The sequence below is a fragment of the Crocodylus porosus genome, unplaced genomic scaffold, assembly GCF_001723895.1.
Source record: "Crocodylus porosus isolate Cpor-Errol unplaced genomic scaffold, CroPor_comp1, whole genome shotgun sequence".
Taxonomy (NCBI): domain Eukaryota; kingdom Metazoa; phylum Chordata; order Crocodylia; family Crocodylidae; genus Crocodylus; species Crocodylus porosus.
Window position 1 is genome coordinate 70,604,798 of NW_017728943.1, and position 20,725 is coordinate 70,625,522.

The window sequence follows — 20,725 nt, forward strand, 5'->3', positions numbered from 1 at the left end:
CATGGCGCTCAGGCAAACTGCCCGAAGATTGGAAGAAGGCCAGTGTGGTGCCTGTCTTCAAGAAAGGGAGAAAAGTAGATCCAAGGAACAATAGGCCCATCAGCCTGACCTCTATCCCAGGAAAGATCTTGGAAAAAATTATCAAAGGGACCATTTTTGACAAACTGGCTGAAGGCAACATCCTGAGGGATAGCTAGCACAGGTTTGCTGTGGGTCGGTCTTGCCTGACTAATCTCATCTCCTACGACCAGGTGACATATCACCTGGACAAGGAAGAAGAGATTGCTGTCATATATCTTGATTTTTAAAAAAGCTTTCGATCTGGTATCCCATGATCATTTTATAGAAAAACTGGTCAACTGTGGCCTTAGCTACATCAGTCCGCTAGCTGGGGAACTGGCTCTGAGGTCAGACCCAGAGAGTGGTAGTTGATGGAAGTCAATCATTGTGGTGCACTGTGGCCAGTTGGGTCCCTCAAGGTTCTGTCCTTTGGCCTATCCTTTTCAACATCTTCATTAATGATGTGAACATTGGTGTCAGTAGTGGACTGGCCAAGTTCGCTGATGACACCAAACTTTGGGGTAAAGCATTCACACCTGAGGACAGGATGGTGGTCCAGGCCAGCCTGGACAGGCTCAGAAAATGGGCAGACAAAAACCTGATGGCCTTCAACACCAAAAAATGCAAGGTACTCTACCTTGGGAAGAAAAACCCGCAGAATGCTTATAGGCTCGGCAGTGCTACGCTTGCTAGCACCATGGCTGAAAGGGACTAGGGGTCATGATTGACCACAAAATGAATATAAGGCACAAATGTGATGTTGCAGCCAGCAAAGCAGGCAAAATTCTGGCTTGCATCCATAGATGCTTCTCCAGCAAATCCCAGGATGTCATCCTCCCACTGTACTTGGCATGGTGAGGCCACAGCTGGAGTACTGCATCCAATTCTGGGCTCCACAATTCAAAAAGGATGTGGAGAAGCTTGAGAGAGTCCAGAGGAGAGTCACGCACATGATCAGAGGGCAGGAAAGCAGGTGTTACGATGAGAGGCTGAGAGCTATGGGACTCCTTAGCTTGGAAAAGCACAGGTTCAGGGGGAACCTGGTGGCTGCCTATAAGTATATAAGGGGTGTACATCAGGTTCTAGGGAAACACCTGTTCACCAGAGCACTTCGTGGGATGACAAGTTTAAATGGTCACAAACTCCTCCAAGACCATTTCAGGCTGGACATAAGGAAGAATTTCTTTACTGTCTGAGCCCCCAAGGCCTGGAACAGACTGCCGCCAGAGGTGGTGCAAGCACCTACTCTGGACTCCTTTAAGAGTCAATTGGATGTTTATCTTGCTGGGATCCTTTTACCCCAGATGACTTCCTGCCCCTGGGACCAGAATTTATTCAGATGCATTCATAGCACGTGTAGCTGTGCCCAGAATATTCCATTAGTATTTATGTAACTATTTCCGTAAAGTAGCGTTCATTGTAGGTTAGCTGTCCTTACCAATCTCACAGCAAGCTGTTAATAAAGCATTTAGCAAAATACTGGATGAGCAATTGACTGCCAATAAAACTGGAGAGGTGAGCCCTAAACTGACTTGCACTAAATATACAGAACTGGGATATCTTTTCCCAAATTCTTTTGTCATGAACAACATTTTAAAGTTTCATATTTTATGTAGTTTTTGGCTCTTAGTTATTAATTTGTTAGTTGAGAAAAAGCAATAATAGATTTAGGTTGGGTGAACACATTTGATGAAGATTGGCATGAACACATTTCCCCTTGCACTTCACAGTCCTCAGTATTCATGACATGCTGCTTTTGTCAGTTTTTTTGTCCTTTGTAGATTTTTTTTTTTTTTTTTAAGGCAAGGGTGTCAAATACATGGCCCATGGGCTGGATCCAACCTTTGGAGTTGCTTCATCCTACCCACTGGGCTACCAGCAGGCTACCAGAAGTTGGGGAGCCTGGTTAGAGGGTCGTGACCTGCTGCAGAATCTGAGGCCTCTGGGTCCTAGTGGACTTGGCTATTGTCAGCAGGAAGACAAGTAAGGGCTCTGTGGACACAGTCCTGCTTTCCCTGAAGCCACTTGGGCTACCATCATTTGCCCTACTGCCACCATCCCTGCCATCATCCTCCCCGGTCCCACCATCCCTGCCATGGCTGCCCTGTGCCCCAGGGAGGCCCGCAGTACAGATCTGGTGCCCCTATTTTAACGTATTAAAAAGTCCAGATCAGGGTCTGGAATGGAAAAATAAATGGAGCAATAGTGGAAGAAGTCATATTTTGCAAGTAATATCATTGATATTTTCTACCATATTCCTGGTAGTATCTGTTTGCTACACCTACATGCCCAACAGTTTTCATTAATCATCAAATTTCAATTTTTATACATTAGGATAATTGGATCGGGGACCTAATCTGGCATAACACGATTCTATGTGCAGTGAGAGGAACAACGTACAGATTATATATACAATTTTTGTCACACATTTGTGCTGTGGATATTTTTGAAAATTTCAGCTGAAATGTTTTAAATAGCCTGTCTATTTTTTTTCAGGAGACTCTGGCATTGGAAAGACTGCAATGATTCAGCACATGCTTGAAAGACTTCAGAAAAAAGGAGGATTATCTGTAACATCTGGAACAATTTTAGGAGATGTCTTCTTATATAATGAAACCAAAAGAGCAAGGTTGTATATCATTGAAATATCTGCCCCATCAGTATTTAATATATAGTAGGAAATAATGTAATCAAATTGTAACTGTAACTGTAACCTTAAACTTAAGAATGAATGAACAACCAGTTTTAGTAATTTATACTACAGTTTTCACATAGTTAAAAATATATATATTTTAAGCCCCAGTTTTTAGGTGCTCTTAAGCTTCTGAAAAGAAAAAATATATTAGTCAAATGCTGCTTTGCAGACATTAAACACACACCCCAAAACAGCACTTTACTTTAAACTCGGTGTACTCCAACACCAAGCCTAGCATGTACCCAGGCAGCGCATTAGTTGGACCCAGCTCCTCCAATGTCTGTATAGATCAGGCACTTCAGTGGGGCTTTCTTGGTGCTTTTATCTAATAGCTGATTGAATCAGCTTTAGCTAAAAGCACCAAAAAGCCCCACTGAAGCACCCAATCTATACAGACACTGCGGAGTCAGGTCGATGTAATGCCCTGCTCCTTCCAGTAAAGCAACTTTTTAGGGAGAGTTTTAATGTCTGCAAACTCAATACTGACAAGTAGTGCAAGGTATTGTACCTGGGGAGGAAGAACCAGCAGCATACCTACAGGCTGGGGAACTCCCTTCTTATCAGCACGGAGGCAGAAAAGGATCTTGGAGTCATTATTGACTCCAAGATGAATATGGGCCGCCAACATGGGGATGCAGTCAGAAAGGCTATCTGCACCTTGTCATGCATCACGAGCAGGTCCAAGGAGATGATCCTCCCCCTCTATGTGACATTGGTCAGGCTGCAGTTGGAGTACTGCATCCAGTTCTGGGCACTGCACTTCAGGAGGGGTGTGGACAGCATGGAGAGGGTCCAGAGGAAGGCCACTTGTATTATCAGGGGGCAGCAAGACAGGCCCTACGAGGGGAGGCTAAGGGACCTGAACCTGTTTAGCCTCCACAGGAGAAAGTTGAGAGGGGATCTGGTGGCTGTCTACAAACTAGCCATGGGGGACCAGCAGGCAATGGGAGAGTCCCTGTTCCCCCAAACACTACTGGGAGTAACAAGGAATAATGGCCATAAGTAGATGGAGATTAGATTCAGGCTAGATATCAGGAGGTACTACTTCACAGTCAGGGCAGCTAGGCTCTGGAACCAACTTCTAAGGGAGGTGGTGCTTGCTCCTCCCCTGGGGGTCTTCAAAAGGAGGCTAGATAGACACCTAGCCGGGGTCATTTGACCCCAGCATTCTTTCCTGCCCATGTCAGGGGGTCGGACTTGATGATCTGCTCAGGTCCCTTCCGACCCTGCCATGTCTTGTGCTCATTCTTAACCCAAAAGAAACTCCATTTAAGTTCTTATTCTCATTACATGGAAAAATGTCATTTTTGAGTTACAAAAATCCAGTTGTGCATTTTTCTACCTCTCTTCTGACCAGCCTGTTGAAAAATACCAGTGGCATAACATCTGACATACACCGGGGTGCCTGGAGAAAAACATGGGCCTCAATTGGAGACTCGGGTATGTGATTATTCTCATCTTTTTCAAGGATTATAGCACCATATTTTCATTTTTGTCTGTGCAATTTTGCACCTTCACTTTGGAAGCCTAATTGTGGGGTCAGTGAATTACCTACATTGGTTCAAGTTGCCAGTGTATCTCACCATTTGAACAATGGGTGTAAATTGTACCCGCCAGAAAAAAGAATGAACTAGGTCCTATCTAATGATTAGGTATGTGTGTTACAAAAATGGCAATATAAAATTGCATTAATTACTAAAAAGCTGTAAGCAAGGGGCATACTACAACTTTATTAGAAAGTTAAACACTAAAATGTTTGATATTTGATATACTATAATAGCAGAGCAGAACAGTTCAGCAGGTTAGGAAGTGTTAAGTCATTGGCTTGCAAACTAGAATATAGTACCAGTTTCATTTGCTTTTATTTGTGCTTGAAGTTGCTACTCATAGCTTTTAATTTTCCTTGTATGATGAACATAGTGATAAATAATTCTAGTGGAAAAATAGTATTTTCTATCGTCAAAAATGCTAGCTTTTTCAACGTTTAAGAATGTTACAAATGTTAGATTTTTTTCTAAATTCTCTCACGTGTATCTTGGGGCCTGGCTACACGTTACGTATCTACAGGTGTGATTTTATATATATATATATAATTTTTGTATGCTGAAGCAAATTTTCTTAGAATCTCAAGTATGCAAAAAGCAGCTTATCCCAAAGTAGTCTCCTGTATGCCTCTAGAACTGCATCTCACCACTCGGTATTGGTGAACCTGGTAATAGCCTATTTGTGTGGAACACATGGCTACCTCACTATAATTTGCAGATACACAACACCTACATCAGCATAATTTACACAAGGGTAGTCTTATCTTTGATTCTTTCCAAACTGATTCTACACCAGATTGGGCAAAGTTACCCCATATATATTTTTTATCTGTTTGCTCCTTCTTTCCAATGGCATAAAGACCAATTACATTCATGTAAAAGTGTAATGGGTACAGGCCCTTAATTTGGAGGAACAATTCTTGAATCTATATTAATAAAAGGGCCTCTGTGTGTGTCAGCGCCATAGCTCCAAGACCATGATACTGAAGAGACCTGAAACTTTGCATGCATACTAAGGGGACCCGGGGCATGCACCTGGATGCTATTTTTTGATTTGGCTAAAAAAAGATGCCTTTTTTTATTTCTATACTGCAGAAACGCCTGTGACAGGGAAGCAGAATAAATTTGCATGTGCAAAACATTCTTTAGCAAAACTCAGAGCTCCTGGCCAAAGCCAACTGGTACAGCTGGAGAAGGCTCCATGTTTAGAAGTATTCCCGTAAGGGCTGTTGTTGGGACTGGTTAACAGGACCTGGGAGCACCCACAGGCAGAGTGAGGGCTTAAGGAAAGTCCAGGGAGAAAACTGTACTGGGCCTTCTCAGGGACTGATTAGGGGGGTTGTGAGAGACATTCTCTGTAAGGCAATCTACAAGAAGGAAACTTGCCAAAAATCACCTTGCAAAAGCTGCAGCTGAGACTCCGGAGCAGCAACGTGCAAGACAACAAACAGAGCAGCAATGGCTGCATCCAGAGCAACTGAAACTCCTGCACAGCAAGTTGCAAACAGAGCAGCAATGGCTGCAACCAGGAACTGGCCCTGGAGGGAAAAAGAAAACTCTGCATTCTTCTACAGTCCAGCCTTGGATTATGGTTCTGATCCATTAGTTGCAATTAGATCAATAGCAACTTCTTGCAGCTGCTGCCTTGCAATGAGATGGAAAGGAGAAACTCCAGGGTTATACTGCAACAGTGTCAAGGTTCAACTGCCCCAAATGAATGGTCCTCCTGAACCCCTTCATACATTGTTGACAGGTAGCACTCCAGATGCACGTCATTTTCAAAGCAACATTAGAAGATACAACTCGTGCTTCCAAATGACACCTTTTGGTGCCACAAAAGACATCAAAGAATATAGTGACATGCTCACATTTAAAGTGCATGGCCAGGTCTATCATCAGATTGGCAGTCTGATGCCACTCCCAAATGAAAAGCCCAAATTCCTTCAGATCTACTTCATGGATAACAGTACAAAGCAGGGTGAAGAGTGCTGCAACAATGTCATTCAAACCAACCTACAGGTGGCGTTGCAGTTGCAAGACATGCTCCACAAGGAAAACAACTATGTTCACAGTTTCAAGTGTGCCATGGAAAAGATGTCTCCGAAGTATAATGTTGTCATTCATGCAGACAAAACTCCAGCTGGTGAGCATGAGCAGCGCTTCAATGCACCCACAACATCAGAAGTGGCTATCATTCTGGCTGGTGAACAACGGGGCAATCGAGACATTGTGTTGCAACTCAGGAACAACTCTCTCCAGAGAATGGTGTTAGAAAAACAACATGACCCTTGAGAAGCATATGTTCTTTCCCTAAACTTAAAGATAGCCTTTTGTTGACAGTAAGCAAACTTGTTCTGTGTATTTTGTAACTCTGTAACAGCAAGCAAAAAAACAAAACCCCAAAGCTAGTGGAAATTCCCCAAAGATGCGCACGCATATATGCCTTATGCCTATGTATACCTATATTTGCATATGTATGACCTGTTAGTGTAAAAGGTGCTACCAAACTTAGATTGGGGGAACTCTTGGTCTACTAGGCCCTAAGTAACCCCTCTGCAGAGAAATAAATCATCTTGCCGACACTCCCTCGTTCTGCCTAATTGATCGCGGCTAGGAATGAGCCCAGAGACAGGACATGGCCGGTGCTCCTCGGTGTATGAGCACACCCTTCGGTGTATGGGTGCTACGCAGTAGCTGGCCAATTTCCTCAACAATGACTGAGACACTGATCACATGATGCACTTCAGTATCCACTCATTTTCTGGCAGGGTGATGATGGCTACCATTTTGAACTGTGACAAACAAACCGAGCAATAGGTGATACATCTGCTGGAGAGTTTGCTGCAAGCCTGCTCAAACTGGGAAATGGGGCCACAGTATCTGAGAATCAAGATGAAACTATCTCAGTGAACAACATTGGGAAAGTAGTTGCAACACTTCAAAAACTGAAAGAGGCAGTTTTTCCAAATGTTGCATATCACTCTCATGACCACAAGTGGCTATGCCAAAGAGCCATCCTGGCACCAAAAAAGGATGCAGTCAGTACCATAAACAAAGACCTTCTTTCTCAATTGCCTGGCACTGTGCAAAAATACAAGTCAGTGGACACTGTCCCAGACACAAATGAGGCAGTCAACTACCCAACATAATTTCTCAACTCTCTCAAACCACCAGGTGTGCCTTCACGCAACCTGGAGCTCAAGATTGGTATACTCATCATTCTTCTCAGGAATCTGGACCCACCAGCACTCTGCAATGGAACACGATTGGCTGTCAAGAAGCTCATGCCACATGTCATTGAAGCCACCATAATGACTGACCATGCAGCAGGACAGGATGTCTTCATTCCACGCACTCCAATCATTCCTCCTGACCTGCCATGTCTATTTAAATGGTTCCAGTTCCCCATCCACCTCAGTTTTGCCATAAGCATCAGCAAGGCACAGGGACAGTCACTCAAAGTTGTTGGCCTCAACCTGCGATGCCCAAGCTTTTCTCATAGCCAACTCTATGTTGGTTGTTCCAGAGTTCACAACTGGCAATGGCAAAAACCTTTTCATCTTGGCACCAGATGGCAAAACATGCAACACTGTCTATCCTGAAGCTCTACATGGATAAAAAAGCATCAAACACCATCATAAACTAGGATAGAAAAATGTCGTGAAATCCTCAGTGTTATGCTAAAGTCTTACAAAGTAAATAAATAATTATACCTCACAATTCAGTTGTTTAATACATTTAAATGTTCAACTTTTATAGGTTTTTGGTATGACCAAAAGCTCACAGTGTCAAGCTGTATCACACAAGTAAAATAGGGTACAAAACTAAACACATTATTAGTAGAGAGAAATCAGATAGAATGAAAATAGTTTATTTATAAAACATTAAAATTTGATTACTGCAGCCCATGCGAAGCCAGGTACTTTGGCTAGTTAATAATATATGGGTATTTGATAGTAGATCAGTAGTAAATGTCCTTTATCTCTTGCAGAAGTAAAAGGAAAAGTGTTTTATCTCATACTTCAACTACACTTCTGAGCTACCCAGGCAAATACTTTTAACTCAAAACTATAAAGTATCTGTTACATTATAAAAGCTCATTTGTTTATATTGGAATGCTTGTTCTAGGACAGAAGTGTCACTGGGCTAGTCTGCAGGTCAGATCAGGTCAGGACTGAACCCCTGTGCTGTGTGCTGTGCCTATGTTTGTTGGTCCACATTGCACTGCATGAACAACACACACTGGTCCCACCCCAGGGCTTACACAGCACGCAGCATGCAGGCTGGACCTGGCACTGCATGTGACATGGGTCAGTCTGGGGCACGCAATATATGCAGTGGTTGCTCTGAAGCCAGGGTGCAGGGCCAGTCCAGAGGGGTGCCACACGCAGCCAGTGCATCAACCCAGTCCATACGCTACTTGCAGTGCATCCTGTGCTGCCCTTGCATATGCAGCAGCCCCCAGGACCACACATGATGCACATGGCACAGAGGGCTGGACTGGCCATACTCTGCACATGGCCCAGGGCCAGTACAGGACATGTGCTACATGTGGCACCCTGCCAGACTGACCCTGACCTCTTGCTTGAGCATGACCCAATCCAGACCAACCCTAGAGCCAGCAGGCAGAGCTGGTCCAGCATGAGTCCAGCCATTTACAGTGCACACCCCAGGCCAACCCGCTGTGCCATATGTGACCCCTGTTCAAAGAGAATATCAATAATTTTCCAATCAAAATGTGAAAGGAAGAACATGTTTATTAGCAGTGGTATAACATTGTGCTACTCTACCTGTGGACAAGTGAACTTTCCTTGGTTAGCTCATGTGCAGAAATGTTAAATTATCCATGTATTTCATTACATGAGACATTATAACTGTATTAAATATCTGATTTCTTACTTTTATAGGTAGTAAAGGTTGAAATAATTACCATTTCTTATCTGTCTTTAATCCAGTGGCCAGCCCAGGGCCTCAATGCACTCTTATGACAAAACATGTCACTCAGAAAGCTTAAGGAAATGTTCTTTGCTTTAAATAACCTTGTAAGAAGTGTTTAATGAATATGACAAATATGAGTGACTTTTTTCAGATGACCTTTATTATTTTGCTGTACCTTTTAATCAGAAATCTAATAGGAATGCTTATTTTGAAGATGGGCATATTATGATCATTATCCAGGAAGCCACATGCAAATACTATCATTATATAAAGGAAATATGTACTTTGAGAAGAATTAGATTTTTGGTAACATCGTTAAATGAAATTAGTAGGTTTAATAACCATAGTGGAATATCAATAACATAATGGAATAATGAGTACAATAAGATCCACTTTTAGTCAATGCTGACTCTTTATTTTCTGACACAGCTGTCAAGTTGATCAAAAGGCCCTATTCTGCAACTAGTAATATCACATCATCATCTGAAAGTAACCAGGGTGTGATTGTCACCAAAATACAGTTTGGTGCCCATACCAGTGCTGCTCAAACCCAGACATGGATTCTTCAGAAATTAATCTTAAAAAGTAAAGATGTTCTGGGTGCTCCAAAATCCAAACAGGTAAATGTACTGATCTCTTCTAGTACAATTGGCAGTGCTAAAAGAAATTACAAGGATAACAGAACTGCATAACCCATTTCAGAGGTGTTTTTGTCTAACTACTGGTGTGTACTTTAGAACTCTTGGATTAATATCTTTTATCTACTATTGTGCTTGCTTTCAATTATTAATGCAGTAGTTCATAATTCTGGGTAGGAATTGGGTGACAGCATTTTTCATAAATAATATATTAATAACCTTGTTTTTGATTTAATTAATTTAAAAGAATCGTACCTACAAAAATAATGACAGAACTTCCAAGACATTTCAAGTAGCCAGGCTACTCAATTAGCTAGATATTCTGATGAGTCTCCAACAATGAGATGTTGCTGTCCAGTACCATTGCTTTCTCCTTGGACATCATTCACAAATATATAATACATTACATCCAAATAAGAACTAACTAAATGCATACATACATAATATTAATTTGTCTCAAGTTATTCCATGGTAGTGCTCCTTCCCTTGTCATCTTTTGCTTTGGAAATCTAATGTAAACTACCAACCTCACCCATGCATGCAAGAAGACTGAGGGGCTTCTTTCCTCAGAACCACTTTCTAAAGATTATATTGTAGGAGAAGCTGATCTAGGTTAAAATGCGAACATTGTCCCTATCTCTATTTGAATGAGATCAGGCATCTTGGCTATTGCTTACAACTATTTGTAGAGTCTCATCAAACCTGGGTTCTTCAGATAATGATATATGCTATGAAAAAATACTTCAGTAGATACACAAGTTATATGTTTTAGAAAGACAAGAATGTAGTGGATTCATAGCTATTTGCATGACTTCCCATCATTTTATGTTAATGCTCAGTATTACAATACAAGAAAACAAAGTTCAACATAGTTTAGATATGGTTTTCAGTGTTGTTGTATTTCTTCGAAGGTGCTAGTGTTCATTGATGACCTGAACATGCCGATGCCAGAGGAGTACGGTGCCCAGCCTCCACTTGAATCACTTAGGCAATTTTTAGATTTAGGAGGATTTTATAACAGTAAACAACTTGCATGGAAGGTATGGTGTGGATTTCATACTTTTATCAGTTTTGATAGCTAGTTTTTTTCAGAAGTTAAATCTGTGGCATAAGAGCAGAAAAGTATATGACCCTTAATTTCCTGTTTGTTCACTGAAAGGATGAAGTTTTTAGGTGCAGAAACCTAAGCAGTTTCTTCAAGGAAAATAAAGATCATTGTTTATTTATATACATTGACCCATGTTGAAAAGTATTTGAGCACATGCCTAATAGGGCTGTGCGAAGCTTTGGTCCCTGATTCAATTCAGCAGAGATTCGGCCCAATTCAGTAGCTGGATTTCCAAATCGCATCAGAGGACCCTTTAATCTCTCCGAATCAAATTGGAATCCTCCAAATCAATTCAGAGAGATTCAGAAAGATTCAGAGATTCAGATATAGACACAGCTTTAAATGTTTTTTCTACATACCCCTAGGTAGCAGGTGGGTCGTGAATACTGCGATGCTGGGGCACAGGGAGTGTCCCACAAAAACGCAGGGGACTCCCCAGCGTGCTTGGCAGCAGACCCGGAAGTGGATCAGAAGCACTTCTGGTCCACTTCTGGGTCTGCCAGGGAGTGTGCAGGGGCCCCCCCCTCCACCCCCCGGCTCAATAACTGGTGCCTCCTGGGTCTGGGGGGGGCACCTGGGGCCCCCCCAATGCTGATCGCTGAGCTGGGGGGGCCTTGCCTGCTTCCTGGCAGACCCGGAAGTAAACCAGAAGTACTTCAGGTCCAAATCCAGCACATGGAGGGACCCCCCCCAAACTCCTGTGGGATGCTCCGTCCACCCCACCACTGCAGCATTCACAAACCATGCTGGTACCTTGAGGTATGGAGAAAAAAAATTAAAGCTGTGTCTGTGTCTGAATCCCTGATTCTCCAAATCGGCATCGAATCTTCAGATTCAGCCAAATTGAATTGGAGACAGTGATCCGAATCAACAAATTGAATCACTGTCCCTGATTCGGGCCAAATCTGAATCAAATAGGGCCCACTTGGCACACCCCCACTGCCTAATTTTGATTTTGATTAATTCAATAGGATTTAAGTATATGTTTAAATATAGCTATGTGTTTGAATTCTTCCCTGATATTGAGACCATTCATGCACACATGCACACGGATGAGATGCATAGCTCCTTTTTTGACAAATAATAGCTTGAGTATGAGAACAAAAAGCATTGAGAGAACAGCTACCTGTCCCTGATAACAGCTCTTGTCTGACCAAACTTTCCTCTTCCTAGATTTGGAGTTTTGGCCGTTCACAGACCTTGACCACCACCATAATCCCACAATCCCTATATCTCCCTGTTGTTGCTGTCTTGATATAAGACAACAACCAAAGAATCTTATCTTCTCCTGCTTCAGGCTGTTTTTTTTCTTATGTTTTCTTCTACCCCTACCACTAATTGCTCCTCTTACAGTAGCATAACTAGGGGTGGGTGAGTGAAGTACAAGCTCTGCCTGCCTCCACTCTACAGTGCTTAGTGCAACACCTTTTCTAATCTCTGCCCAGAACATAGAAATTGCTAGTTACACCTCTGCACTCAGGGTTCTCTGTAGGCCTGTGCAGTTCAGCCAATTCGGGGGACAGTGATTCGATTCAATAATTTGGTGCTGGGTGGGGCAGCCATGGTTGGGCTGGGAGAGCAGACAAAAGTTGGGGGCACTCAGGGGGGCTGGGAGGGCAGGCAGGGGATGGGGCCTGGTGGGGGTCCCCCCCATGGTCCCCTCCCTTTCCTTCAGCCCCCCCCTGCTGCCCCCTACTTACCGGCACAGAGTCTAGGTCCAGCTTCCTGTGACAGTGAGCAGGGACTGCCCGAATCTCTGCAGCTCTCTGAAGCTTTTCTGAATCAATTCAGAGAGCTTCAAATCTTTTTGGACCTTTTTATTAGTCTCCTGATTTGATCTGGATTCAGAGTTTCAACTGCCAAATCAGGCCAAATCTCCTCTGAGTCAAATCAACACCCGAAGCTTCACACAGCCCTACTTCTCTGTACATGACACACACCGAGTAAGTTCTCTACCTTCCGTCCCTTTCTCTTTCTGATCCCCCAGTTCTACTTACTCTCTGAAGCAGGGTGCACATAACAGCAGCTTTTATTCCAGAAATAAATACTTAGAAGGAAAGACAGGTTAAGAATAGGAGGTGAGCAGGGAATATATATAGACATAACTTTATACGTTATATGAGAATTTTGCAAAGCTAACAGAAACTGTTCTTTTTCTTCCTATACATCTATATTTTTTAACCTGTTTTTTCATTGAACTTTCCCCCCTTCTTTTTTGCATTCTCTCTCTCTCTCTCTCATTTCACTTGTTTCTGTTAATTCAGAAATAGGTAAAGTGCAATTTCTTAGTCCAAAAGATAACTGTATATTTTCACCTATCATCAAAGGGAAACCTTATGTAAAAACTAGAAACATTTCAGCAGACTAATCAGAAATTTATGCATTCTAAAACAGTTCAACTACCCATGACTGCAGTCTAATTTCCTGTCATTGGTTAATTGTTAAAAAGGATACCTCAATTTTTGTTTGTTTGTGGGATTTACTTTTGCTTGCGGGGAGAGGTGTTTCTTTTTTAAATAATGATTGCAGGTCATTTTCTTTTTTGTCATTTTTCAAATAATTAGAATGTGGCCTGTTTTTTAAATACATTTAGGATTTTTACCATGAAATCACTAACATTTTTAGTATACTACGATGAAACTGTAGAATTTGCCAGTGTTATACAGAACCTACCACATGATTACAGATTATTTCCTAGGGGTCTGATCCTCTTACCATTGAAGAAAATAAGTCCCAATACTTTCAGCTGAAACAAAATACAGACATTCAAGTGGGAACATTTTTTATTACTTCTGGAGTTTTGAAATGCTAATGCACTTGCTATCATTGAATTTTGTCCTTTTCTAATTCTCACAGAATGTCCAGGATGTCTCCTTGGTAGCAAACTGCGCTCCTACAAGTGGTGGAAGAAGTGAGATTAGCCCACGTCTTTTGTCACACTTCTCCATATTAGCTGTGCCTCAACCTTGCTTACAGTCCTTACAACGTATTTTCCAGGTAGCGGATATAATATTTTGATGAAATTATATCAGTGAATGAAAGTATGAAGAATGAATAGCTAATAAGATTTCAAGCAAAATATCTCAAATAATTTTTAATGTCATACGGCATTAAAAATGTAAAATACAAGGAAAGAGGTTACTTTAAATGTCTTAAGCAATCCATAAGAGAAATGGATTTTTGTGGGTGATAGCTTTTATTGGAACAACTGCATGGTTGGGATAGACTTAGATATAGGCAAGCTTTTGAATGCAATGCGTTGTTCTTCGGGTCTAAGGAAAAAAGCAGGCACAGCTACAGCTAAAATAGTCTGCAGGGGCATGATATTGGAGAAGATGCATTCACAGGAATAAGTAACAGACAAGAAAACTGCAAAAGAAACAATGACTTGATTCATGGAAAATCAAGACCATTAAAAAGGGGAGAGTGCATTTAACACTTGTGGAATGGAGAGAGCAATCAGATTGTAATGAGCCATGAAGTCAGTATCTGTGTTCAGTCCTCAGCTCGTAGTATCCAGCCAACTCCTGAATTTTTATTCCCAGGCTTGCTTTTTCTCTGCCAGGATGGCCAATCTCTTAGATAGGGCTTTAAACTAAGATCGTTGCGGGATGGGGAAATGCTAACTGGAGCCTACCCAGGGAATAATATACAGGAAAGCTCCATCGACAATGAAGCCAAGCCACTCTTATGGAAGCTGAGAAAACAGCTCCCCTTCAATGCAACAGGCGGCCCGTGACCTCAGTGGAAGGACTGAGGTGCCTGTACACCAATGGTAGAAGCATGGGAACCAGTCCTTCTGCTTTCCACTAGACACTGTGATCTAGCAGGAATCACGGAGAAGTGGTGGGACTCCTCTCATGACTGGAGCTTACCCATAAAGAGCTACATCCTTCACAGAAAGGATCAGGTAGGGAAGAGAGGTGGGGGTGTTGCCCTCTGTGTGAAGAAGCAGTACACATCCCTATAGGCCAATGTTGGCCCCAAAGAAGAACAGCTTGAAACCCTCTGGGGCAAGCTCTGGGGGAGGCGCGGTGGGAGAAACCTGACTGTAGGTGTTGTATACTACAGGCTGCCTAACCAAGGGAGGAGGAACATGATCTAGCATCCACCCATAAACTAATGGAGGCTGTGCGTGCAAGGGACATGGTTGTCAAGAGTGGCTTCAACTATCCAGACATCTCCTGGGAGGAGTGCTTGGCCAGCTCGGATCGATCATGATCCTTCCTGACCAGCACCGAAGAGTTTTTTTTGACTCGGAAGGTGCACGGGCCAACTAGAGGCAATGCAGTTCTTGACCTGGTCCTGGCCAAAGGAGATGACCTTGTGACTGACTTAAACATAGAAGGCAGCCTAGGCAGGAATGACCATGAAATCGTTACATTCACAGTTTGTTGCAAGGCTGACAAAACAGATACCAAGCTCAAAGTCTTAGACTTCAAAAACACAGATTTTAATAAGCTCAGGTCACTAGTAGAGAATGCCCTGAGAGACCGAGGACCACAAGTAAAGGGAGCATGAGAAGAATGGTCATTCCTTAAGGATACAATACTTAAGGCTCAGAGAAAATCCATTCCCTTATAGAGAAAAAGTAGCAGAAGGGTCAAAAAACCCTCTTGGCTAAGCAGGGAAGTTCCAGCCCTCCTACAGAAAAAGAAAGAGGCATACAAACAATGGAAGCTTGGGACAACCTCTAATGAAGACTACTTGAGAATAGCTCGCACTTGTAGAAAACAAATTAGGCAAACTAAGGTAGAAACCAAACTAAAATTAGCTACAAGAATCAAGGAAAACAAGAAGTCCTTCTTTAGCTGTTGGCCGAAGTAATCGCAGAGCCCCTGGAAAAGGTCTTTCAAAAATCATGAGCCTCTGGAAAAATCCCAGAGGACTGGAAGAGGACCAATGTTGTGCCTATCTTCAAGAAGGGGAATCGTGAAGACCCAGGAAACTGCGGGCCAATTAGCTTAACTTTTATTCCAGGGAAAATCCTAGAAACATTCATCCAAGAGGCTATATGTGACAAATATGCAGAAGGCACGATACTGAATGACAGCCAGCATGGCTTCATCGTGGGCAGGTCTTGTCTGACCAACCTCATTTCTTTCTATGATCAGGTGACTTGTCAACCGCTTTTCTCTCATCCAGGTGACATCATATACCTCAACTTCCAGATAGCCTTTGACCTGGTATCCCACAAGGTACTGATCAGAAAACTGGAAGATATTGGGCTCAACTGTGGGACCATCAAGTGGGTGTGAAACTGTTTGTGGGGTAGGACACAAAGAGTCCAAATGAATGTCATCCTGGCAAGATGTGGGTGACAGTGTACCCCAAAGGTTGGTACTCTGCCCAATGCTGTTCAATATCTTCATCAGTGACCTGGATGAGGGGATGGAAGGTGCATTGGCCAAGTTCACAGATGACACCAAGATATGGGGTTGTGTGGACACACACCCGCAGATAGGCTGCAGATACAAGCAGACCTAGATAGGCTGGCATGTTGGGCAGAATGAAACCAGATGAGGTTCACCATAGGGAAATGCAAACTGCTGTATCTGGAAAGGAAGAACCCCCAGCACACCTACAGGCTGGACATCACTAACTTGACCAGCACTACAAAGGAAAGGGATCTGGGGGTAACAATAGACCCCAACATGAATATGAGCCGACAATGTGATGCAGTAGCCACTAGGGCCAATAAAACCGTGGCATGCATCAATCAGTTCATCTCCAGTTAATCCAAAGAAGTGATTCTCCCACTTTAGTCAACATTGGTGTGGCCACAGCTGGAGTATTGCACCCAGTTCTGGGTGCTGCACTTCAACTAGGATGTGCTAAAGCTTGAGAGGGTCCAGAGAAGGGCCACCTGCATGATCAGGGACTTGCATGGCAAGCCATATGAGGAGAGGCTGAGGGATCTTGGACTCTTCAGCCTAAAGAAAAGAAGGCTGAGAGGGGACCTGATTGCTCCTTACAGAGAAGGCTGGTCAGTCACCTGATGTCTTTCCTGCTTATGCAGGAGGCTGGACCTGATGATCCTTCAGGGCCCCTTCCAGCCTTATGATTCTGATTTTATTAAGAAATTTGTATTAAGAAATCCACCTCTATTTCAGAGCCTCAAGTTGAGGCAGACATTCAGTATGTCCCCAAATATATTATATTTCACTACTTATGAAAACACTTAAGATGTTATAATATTAATTCACCTTAAAATCAAGTTAGAGAAAAAGTTCCTTGAAGATTACCATTGGCCATTCTTACAATAATTTCCAGTTGCAATATTTTGATTGAAATAGCCTTTGGTGTGCTGAAGAAAAGGCTTAGTTTACATAAATAATCTGCATTTTAAAAACAACACTTTTTTAAAACAAGTTCTCATCTTTCTCTCTCCTACCTCACTTGCAAACTACTTTACAGTTTTTTCTCCATTCAGTATGATTGACATTGGGTAATCTGGGATTATCCAGGTCTGAAGAAAATGGGTTGGAGCAGCAGCAGGGAAAACTTCCGTTTATGTTCCCCAGACTGGGCTAAACCAGTGCAGGTAAGTCAGGGGGAGGAGCTGCTGTTTCACTTCTCTTGGGGACTGGGAGGAGCGTCAGGAAAAGGCTCTCTCTGTACCTTCCCCGGACTACAGTAACCCCCATCTGGAGAACATAAGGGGAGCAGAGGCTTCTGAGCTCTTCCCAGGGACCAGGAGGAGTAGAATAACTGCTGCTCTCCCACCTTTACCAGTCCACGGTCAGCCTGGTCTGGAAACAAGTGGGGACCATGGGGCAGCTACAGGCTGGAATGCTGCAAATTTCCCATAAATTACTCGGGCATACATGAGATGCTGAATAAATCCCAAAAATTTAATCACAGAAAACCCATGGCTAGTAAGTGTATGCCAGATCATACTATCCACTTTCAAAAGGATTCAAGGGTGATTCTATGATGGAATCTCTGTCTCCTTTTCTGCTGTACCACAGTCAGGACATCTACCAGGAAGTAAGTTTAATGCCAGGACTGAGATGCTGATAAAACCTCCCCAAGATCTCTTTTTATTCCAACTATTCTCCCCTTTTAAAAACAACCTCTTTTATTTTTTAAGTACCAGTAGTTCGGGCTATTACGTTCAACTGCTGTATCCTGGAAATTATAAAAAGTATCCCATGCTGTTTCAACCCACAGGAAATATTTTAGATTCCTGATAGGAAAATCCTGCTACTAGTTTAGGGTTCTGTCTTTTGGTGGTCCTCCTGCACATAATTTGCAGCATTGGCATCTCTTTTCAGAAGAAAAATATTTCAGATCTGTACTTACATTGATAATTTGAGGAAGATCTCCACAACAGGTGACTGTTTCAATTCCAGTAACAATAAAGGGTGATGTCAGTGGTTCTGCTCCATGTCCTGCTGTAGCTCTCCTTGGTCCTGCTGTAGCTCTCCATGGCAGCCCCGGGCTGGTCCTCTTCCCTTTCCCGCTGGAAGTGTTGGCATCACTTCTGCTTGTGGCACCAAGTCCTCCTCATCTGAGCTGGATGAAGCTTCTATAGACACATGGCCTATAGACACATGGCCAGTCTCCTACATCTGGAACAAAGTCAGCATCCTCACTGCCTTGGAATAAGATTTCATCAGTTGATATGTTGCTGTCATCCCCAATTACCTGTGCAAGGCTTCAGCACTGAATACGTGCTGCCTTCTCATCCTGGACTATAGAAAAAAAAAAGAAAAAAATGATTACTGTTGAATGCATATAAATAACAATCAAAGACAAAAGGAAAGAGGTTGATGTCATATATTTGGACTTTAAAAAAGCCTTTGTCTTGGTGTCCCATGTTGACCTCATGGAAAAATTGGGCGACTTTGGCCTTGACTATTCCACAGTCTGATGGCTGGGGAACTGTCTCTGAGGTTGGACCCAGAGAGTGGTAGTTGATGGAACCAAATCAACATGGCACTTGATGACTAGTGGTGAACCCCAAAGCTCCATTCTCAGACCTGTACTCTTTAATGTATTCATAAATGAACTGGACACTGGAGTCAAAAGTGGACTGGCCAAGTTCGCTGACGACAGCAAACTTTGAGGAAGAGTCTCCACACTTGAGGATAGGCTGGTGATCAAGTCTAACCTTGATAGGCTTGCAGGGTGGGTAGATGAAAACCTGATGGCAGTCAATATGGAGAAATGCAAGGTGCTCTACCTCAGCAATAAAAATCTTCATCACATTTATAGGCTTAGCAGTGCTTGCTAGCACCATGACCAAAAGAGACATGATTGACCACAAGATGAATTTGAGCTACCAATGTGATGCTGCAGCTGGCAAAGCAAACAAAACTCTGGCCTGCATCTACCAATGCATCTTGAGCAAGACCCAGGATGTCATCCTTCCTCTGTACTCGGCCTTGGTGAGGCCACAGCTGGAGTATTGCATCCAGTTCTGGGTTCCACAATTTAGGAAGGATGTGGAGAAGCTTAAAAGAGTTCAGAGAAGAGCCATGCACATGATCAGAGTGCAAGAAGAGAACAGGCCTTACAAAGAGAGGCTGCAAGCTATGGAACTCTTCAGTCTGGAGAAGCGCAGGCTCAGGGGTGACTTGGTGGCAGCCTGTAAGTACATAAGAGGTGTGCATCAGGATCTGGGGGAACACCTGTTCACCACAGCACCCCAGGAGATGACAAGGTCCAGCAGTCACAAACTCCTGCAAGACCATTTTAGGCTGGACATGAGGAAAAACTTCTTTACTGCCCAAGCCCCCAAGGCCTGAAACAAACTCACTGCAGAGGTGGTGCAAGCACCTACTTTGAACACTTTCAAGAAGCATTTGGACATTTATCTTGCTGGGATCTTTTGACCCAGGACCTCCACTTAATTCAGGAGGTGCACAGTCCCACCGGAGGAAATGCCCTATTGAACCTGGTCCTCGCCACAGGCGACGACCTGGAAAGGGGCCTCCGGGTCCTTGACCACCTGGGTGATAGCGATCATCGCTTGCTGGAATTCACCATCCAGCGCAGGGTGTCAAGGGCCAGCAGCAAGGCGGTAGCTCTAGACTTCAAGAGGGCCAATGAGTTGAGATTAGTGGGAGAGGCGCTGGGGTGCTCAAGGGCAGGGGAACTCAGTGCCCAAGATGAGTGATTGTTCCTTAAGGTGATGATACTCAGGGCCCAAGGGGAGCAGGAGTGCTGAAAGCCCCCCGGCTCACCAAGGGTGTACGGAAATGCCTAATTGCCAAAAAGGCGGCATATACCCAGTGGAAGGTGGGTGCTGTCTCCAAAGAGGAGTATACCTCCTCTGCTCAGGCCTGTAGGGGGGCTGTCAGAAAGCTAAGGCGGACATAGAGCTAGGACTTGTGTCCAAAATTAAACATAATAAAAAGTCCTTTTTCAAATATATAGGGAGGATGAAGAAAGCACCGGGAAATGTGGGGCCCCTGCAAGATCCCTGGGCAATCTGGTGGTTGTGCCAGAGGAGAAAGCAGACCCCTTTAACCAATTCTTCACCTCCGTTTTCTTGTGCAGGACTTCCCCACCGTGATGCAAGACGGACTCAAGGGGAATGCCTCCAGACCTCAGGTTGGGGAGGACCTGGTTAGAGAGCTTCTGGAGGGGCTGGACGTGTTCAAATCAGCGGGTCCAGATGCTCTCCACCTCAGGGTGTTGAGGGTGCTAGCAGGGGTTATTGCAGGGCCCTTGGCACGGCTTTATGAGTGCTCGTGGCACTCGGGCCAGGTGCCAGATGATTGGAAGATAGCCA

The 20,725-nt window shown here is 43.5% G+C and overlaps 1 protein-coding gene across 1 annotated transcript in view; it reads left to right on the top strand.

Annotated features, from left to right (window-relative positions):
- The window catches only part of DNAH14 (dynein axonemal heavy chain 14), a gene marked incomplete at its 5' end in the record, with an annotated part of 314,106 nt that overhangs the window by 180,958 nt on the left and 112,423 nt on the right, over positions 1–20,725 (top strand). The window contains 5 exons of the mRNA XM_019548582.1: positions 2,557–2,689; positions 4,113–4,195; positions 9,667–9,857; positions 10,787–10,915; positions 13,840–13,980. Coding sequence (XP_019404127.1) covers positions 2,557–2,689; positions 4,113–4,195; positions 9,667–9,857; positions 10,787–10,915; positions 13,840–13,980 — 677 coding nt within the window. The remainder of the gene's footprint in view (positions 1–2,556; positions 2,690–4,112; positions 4,196–9,666; positions 9,858–10,786; positions 10,916–13,839; positions 13,981–20,725) is intronic.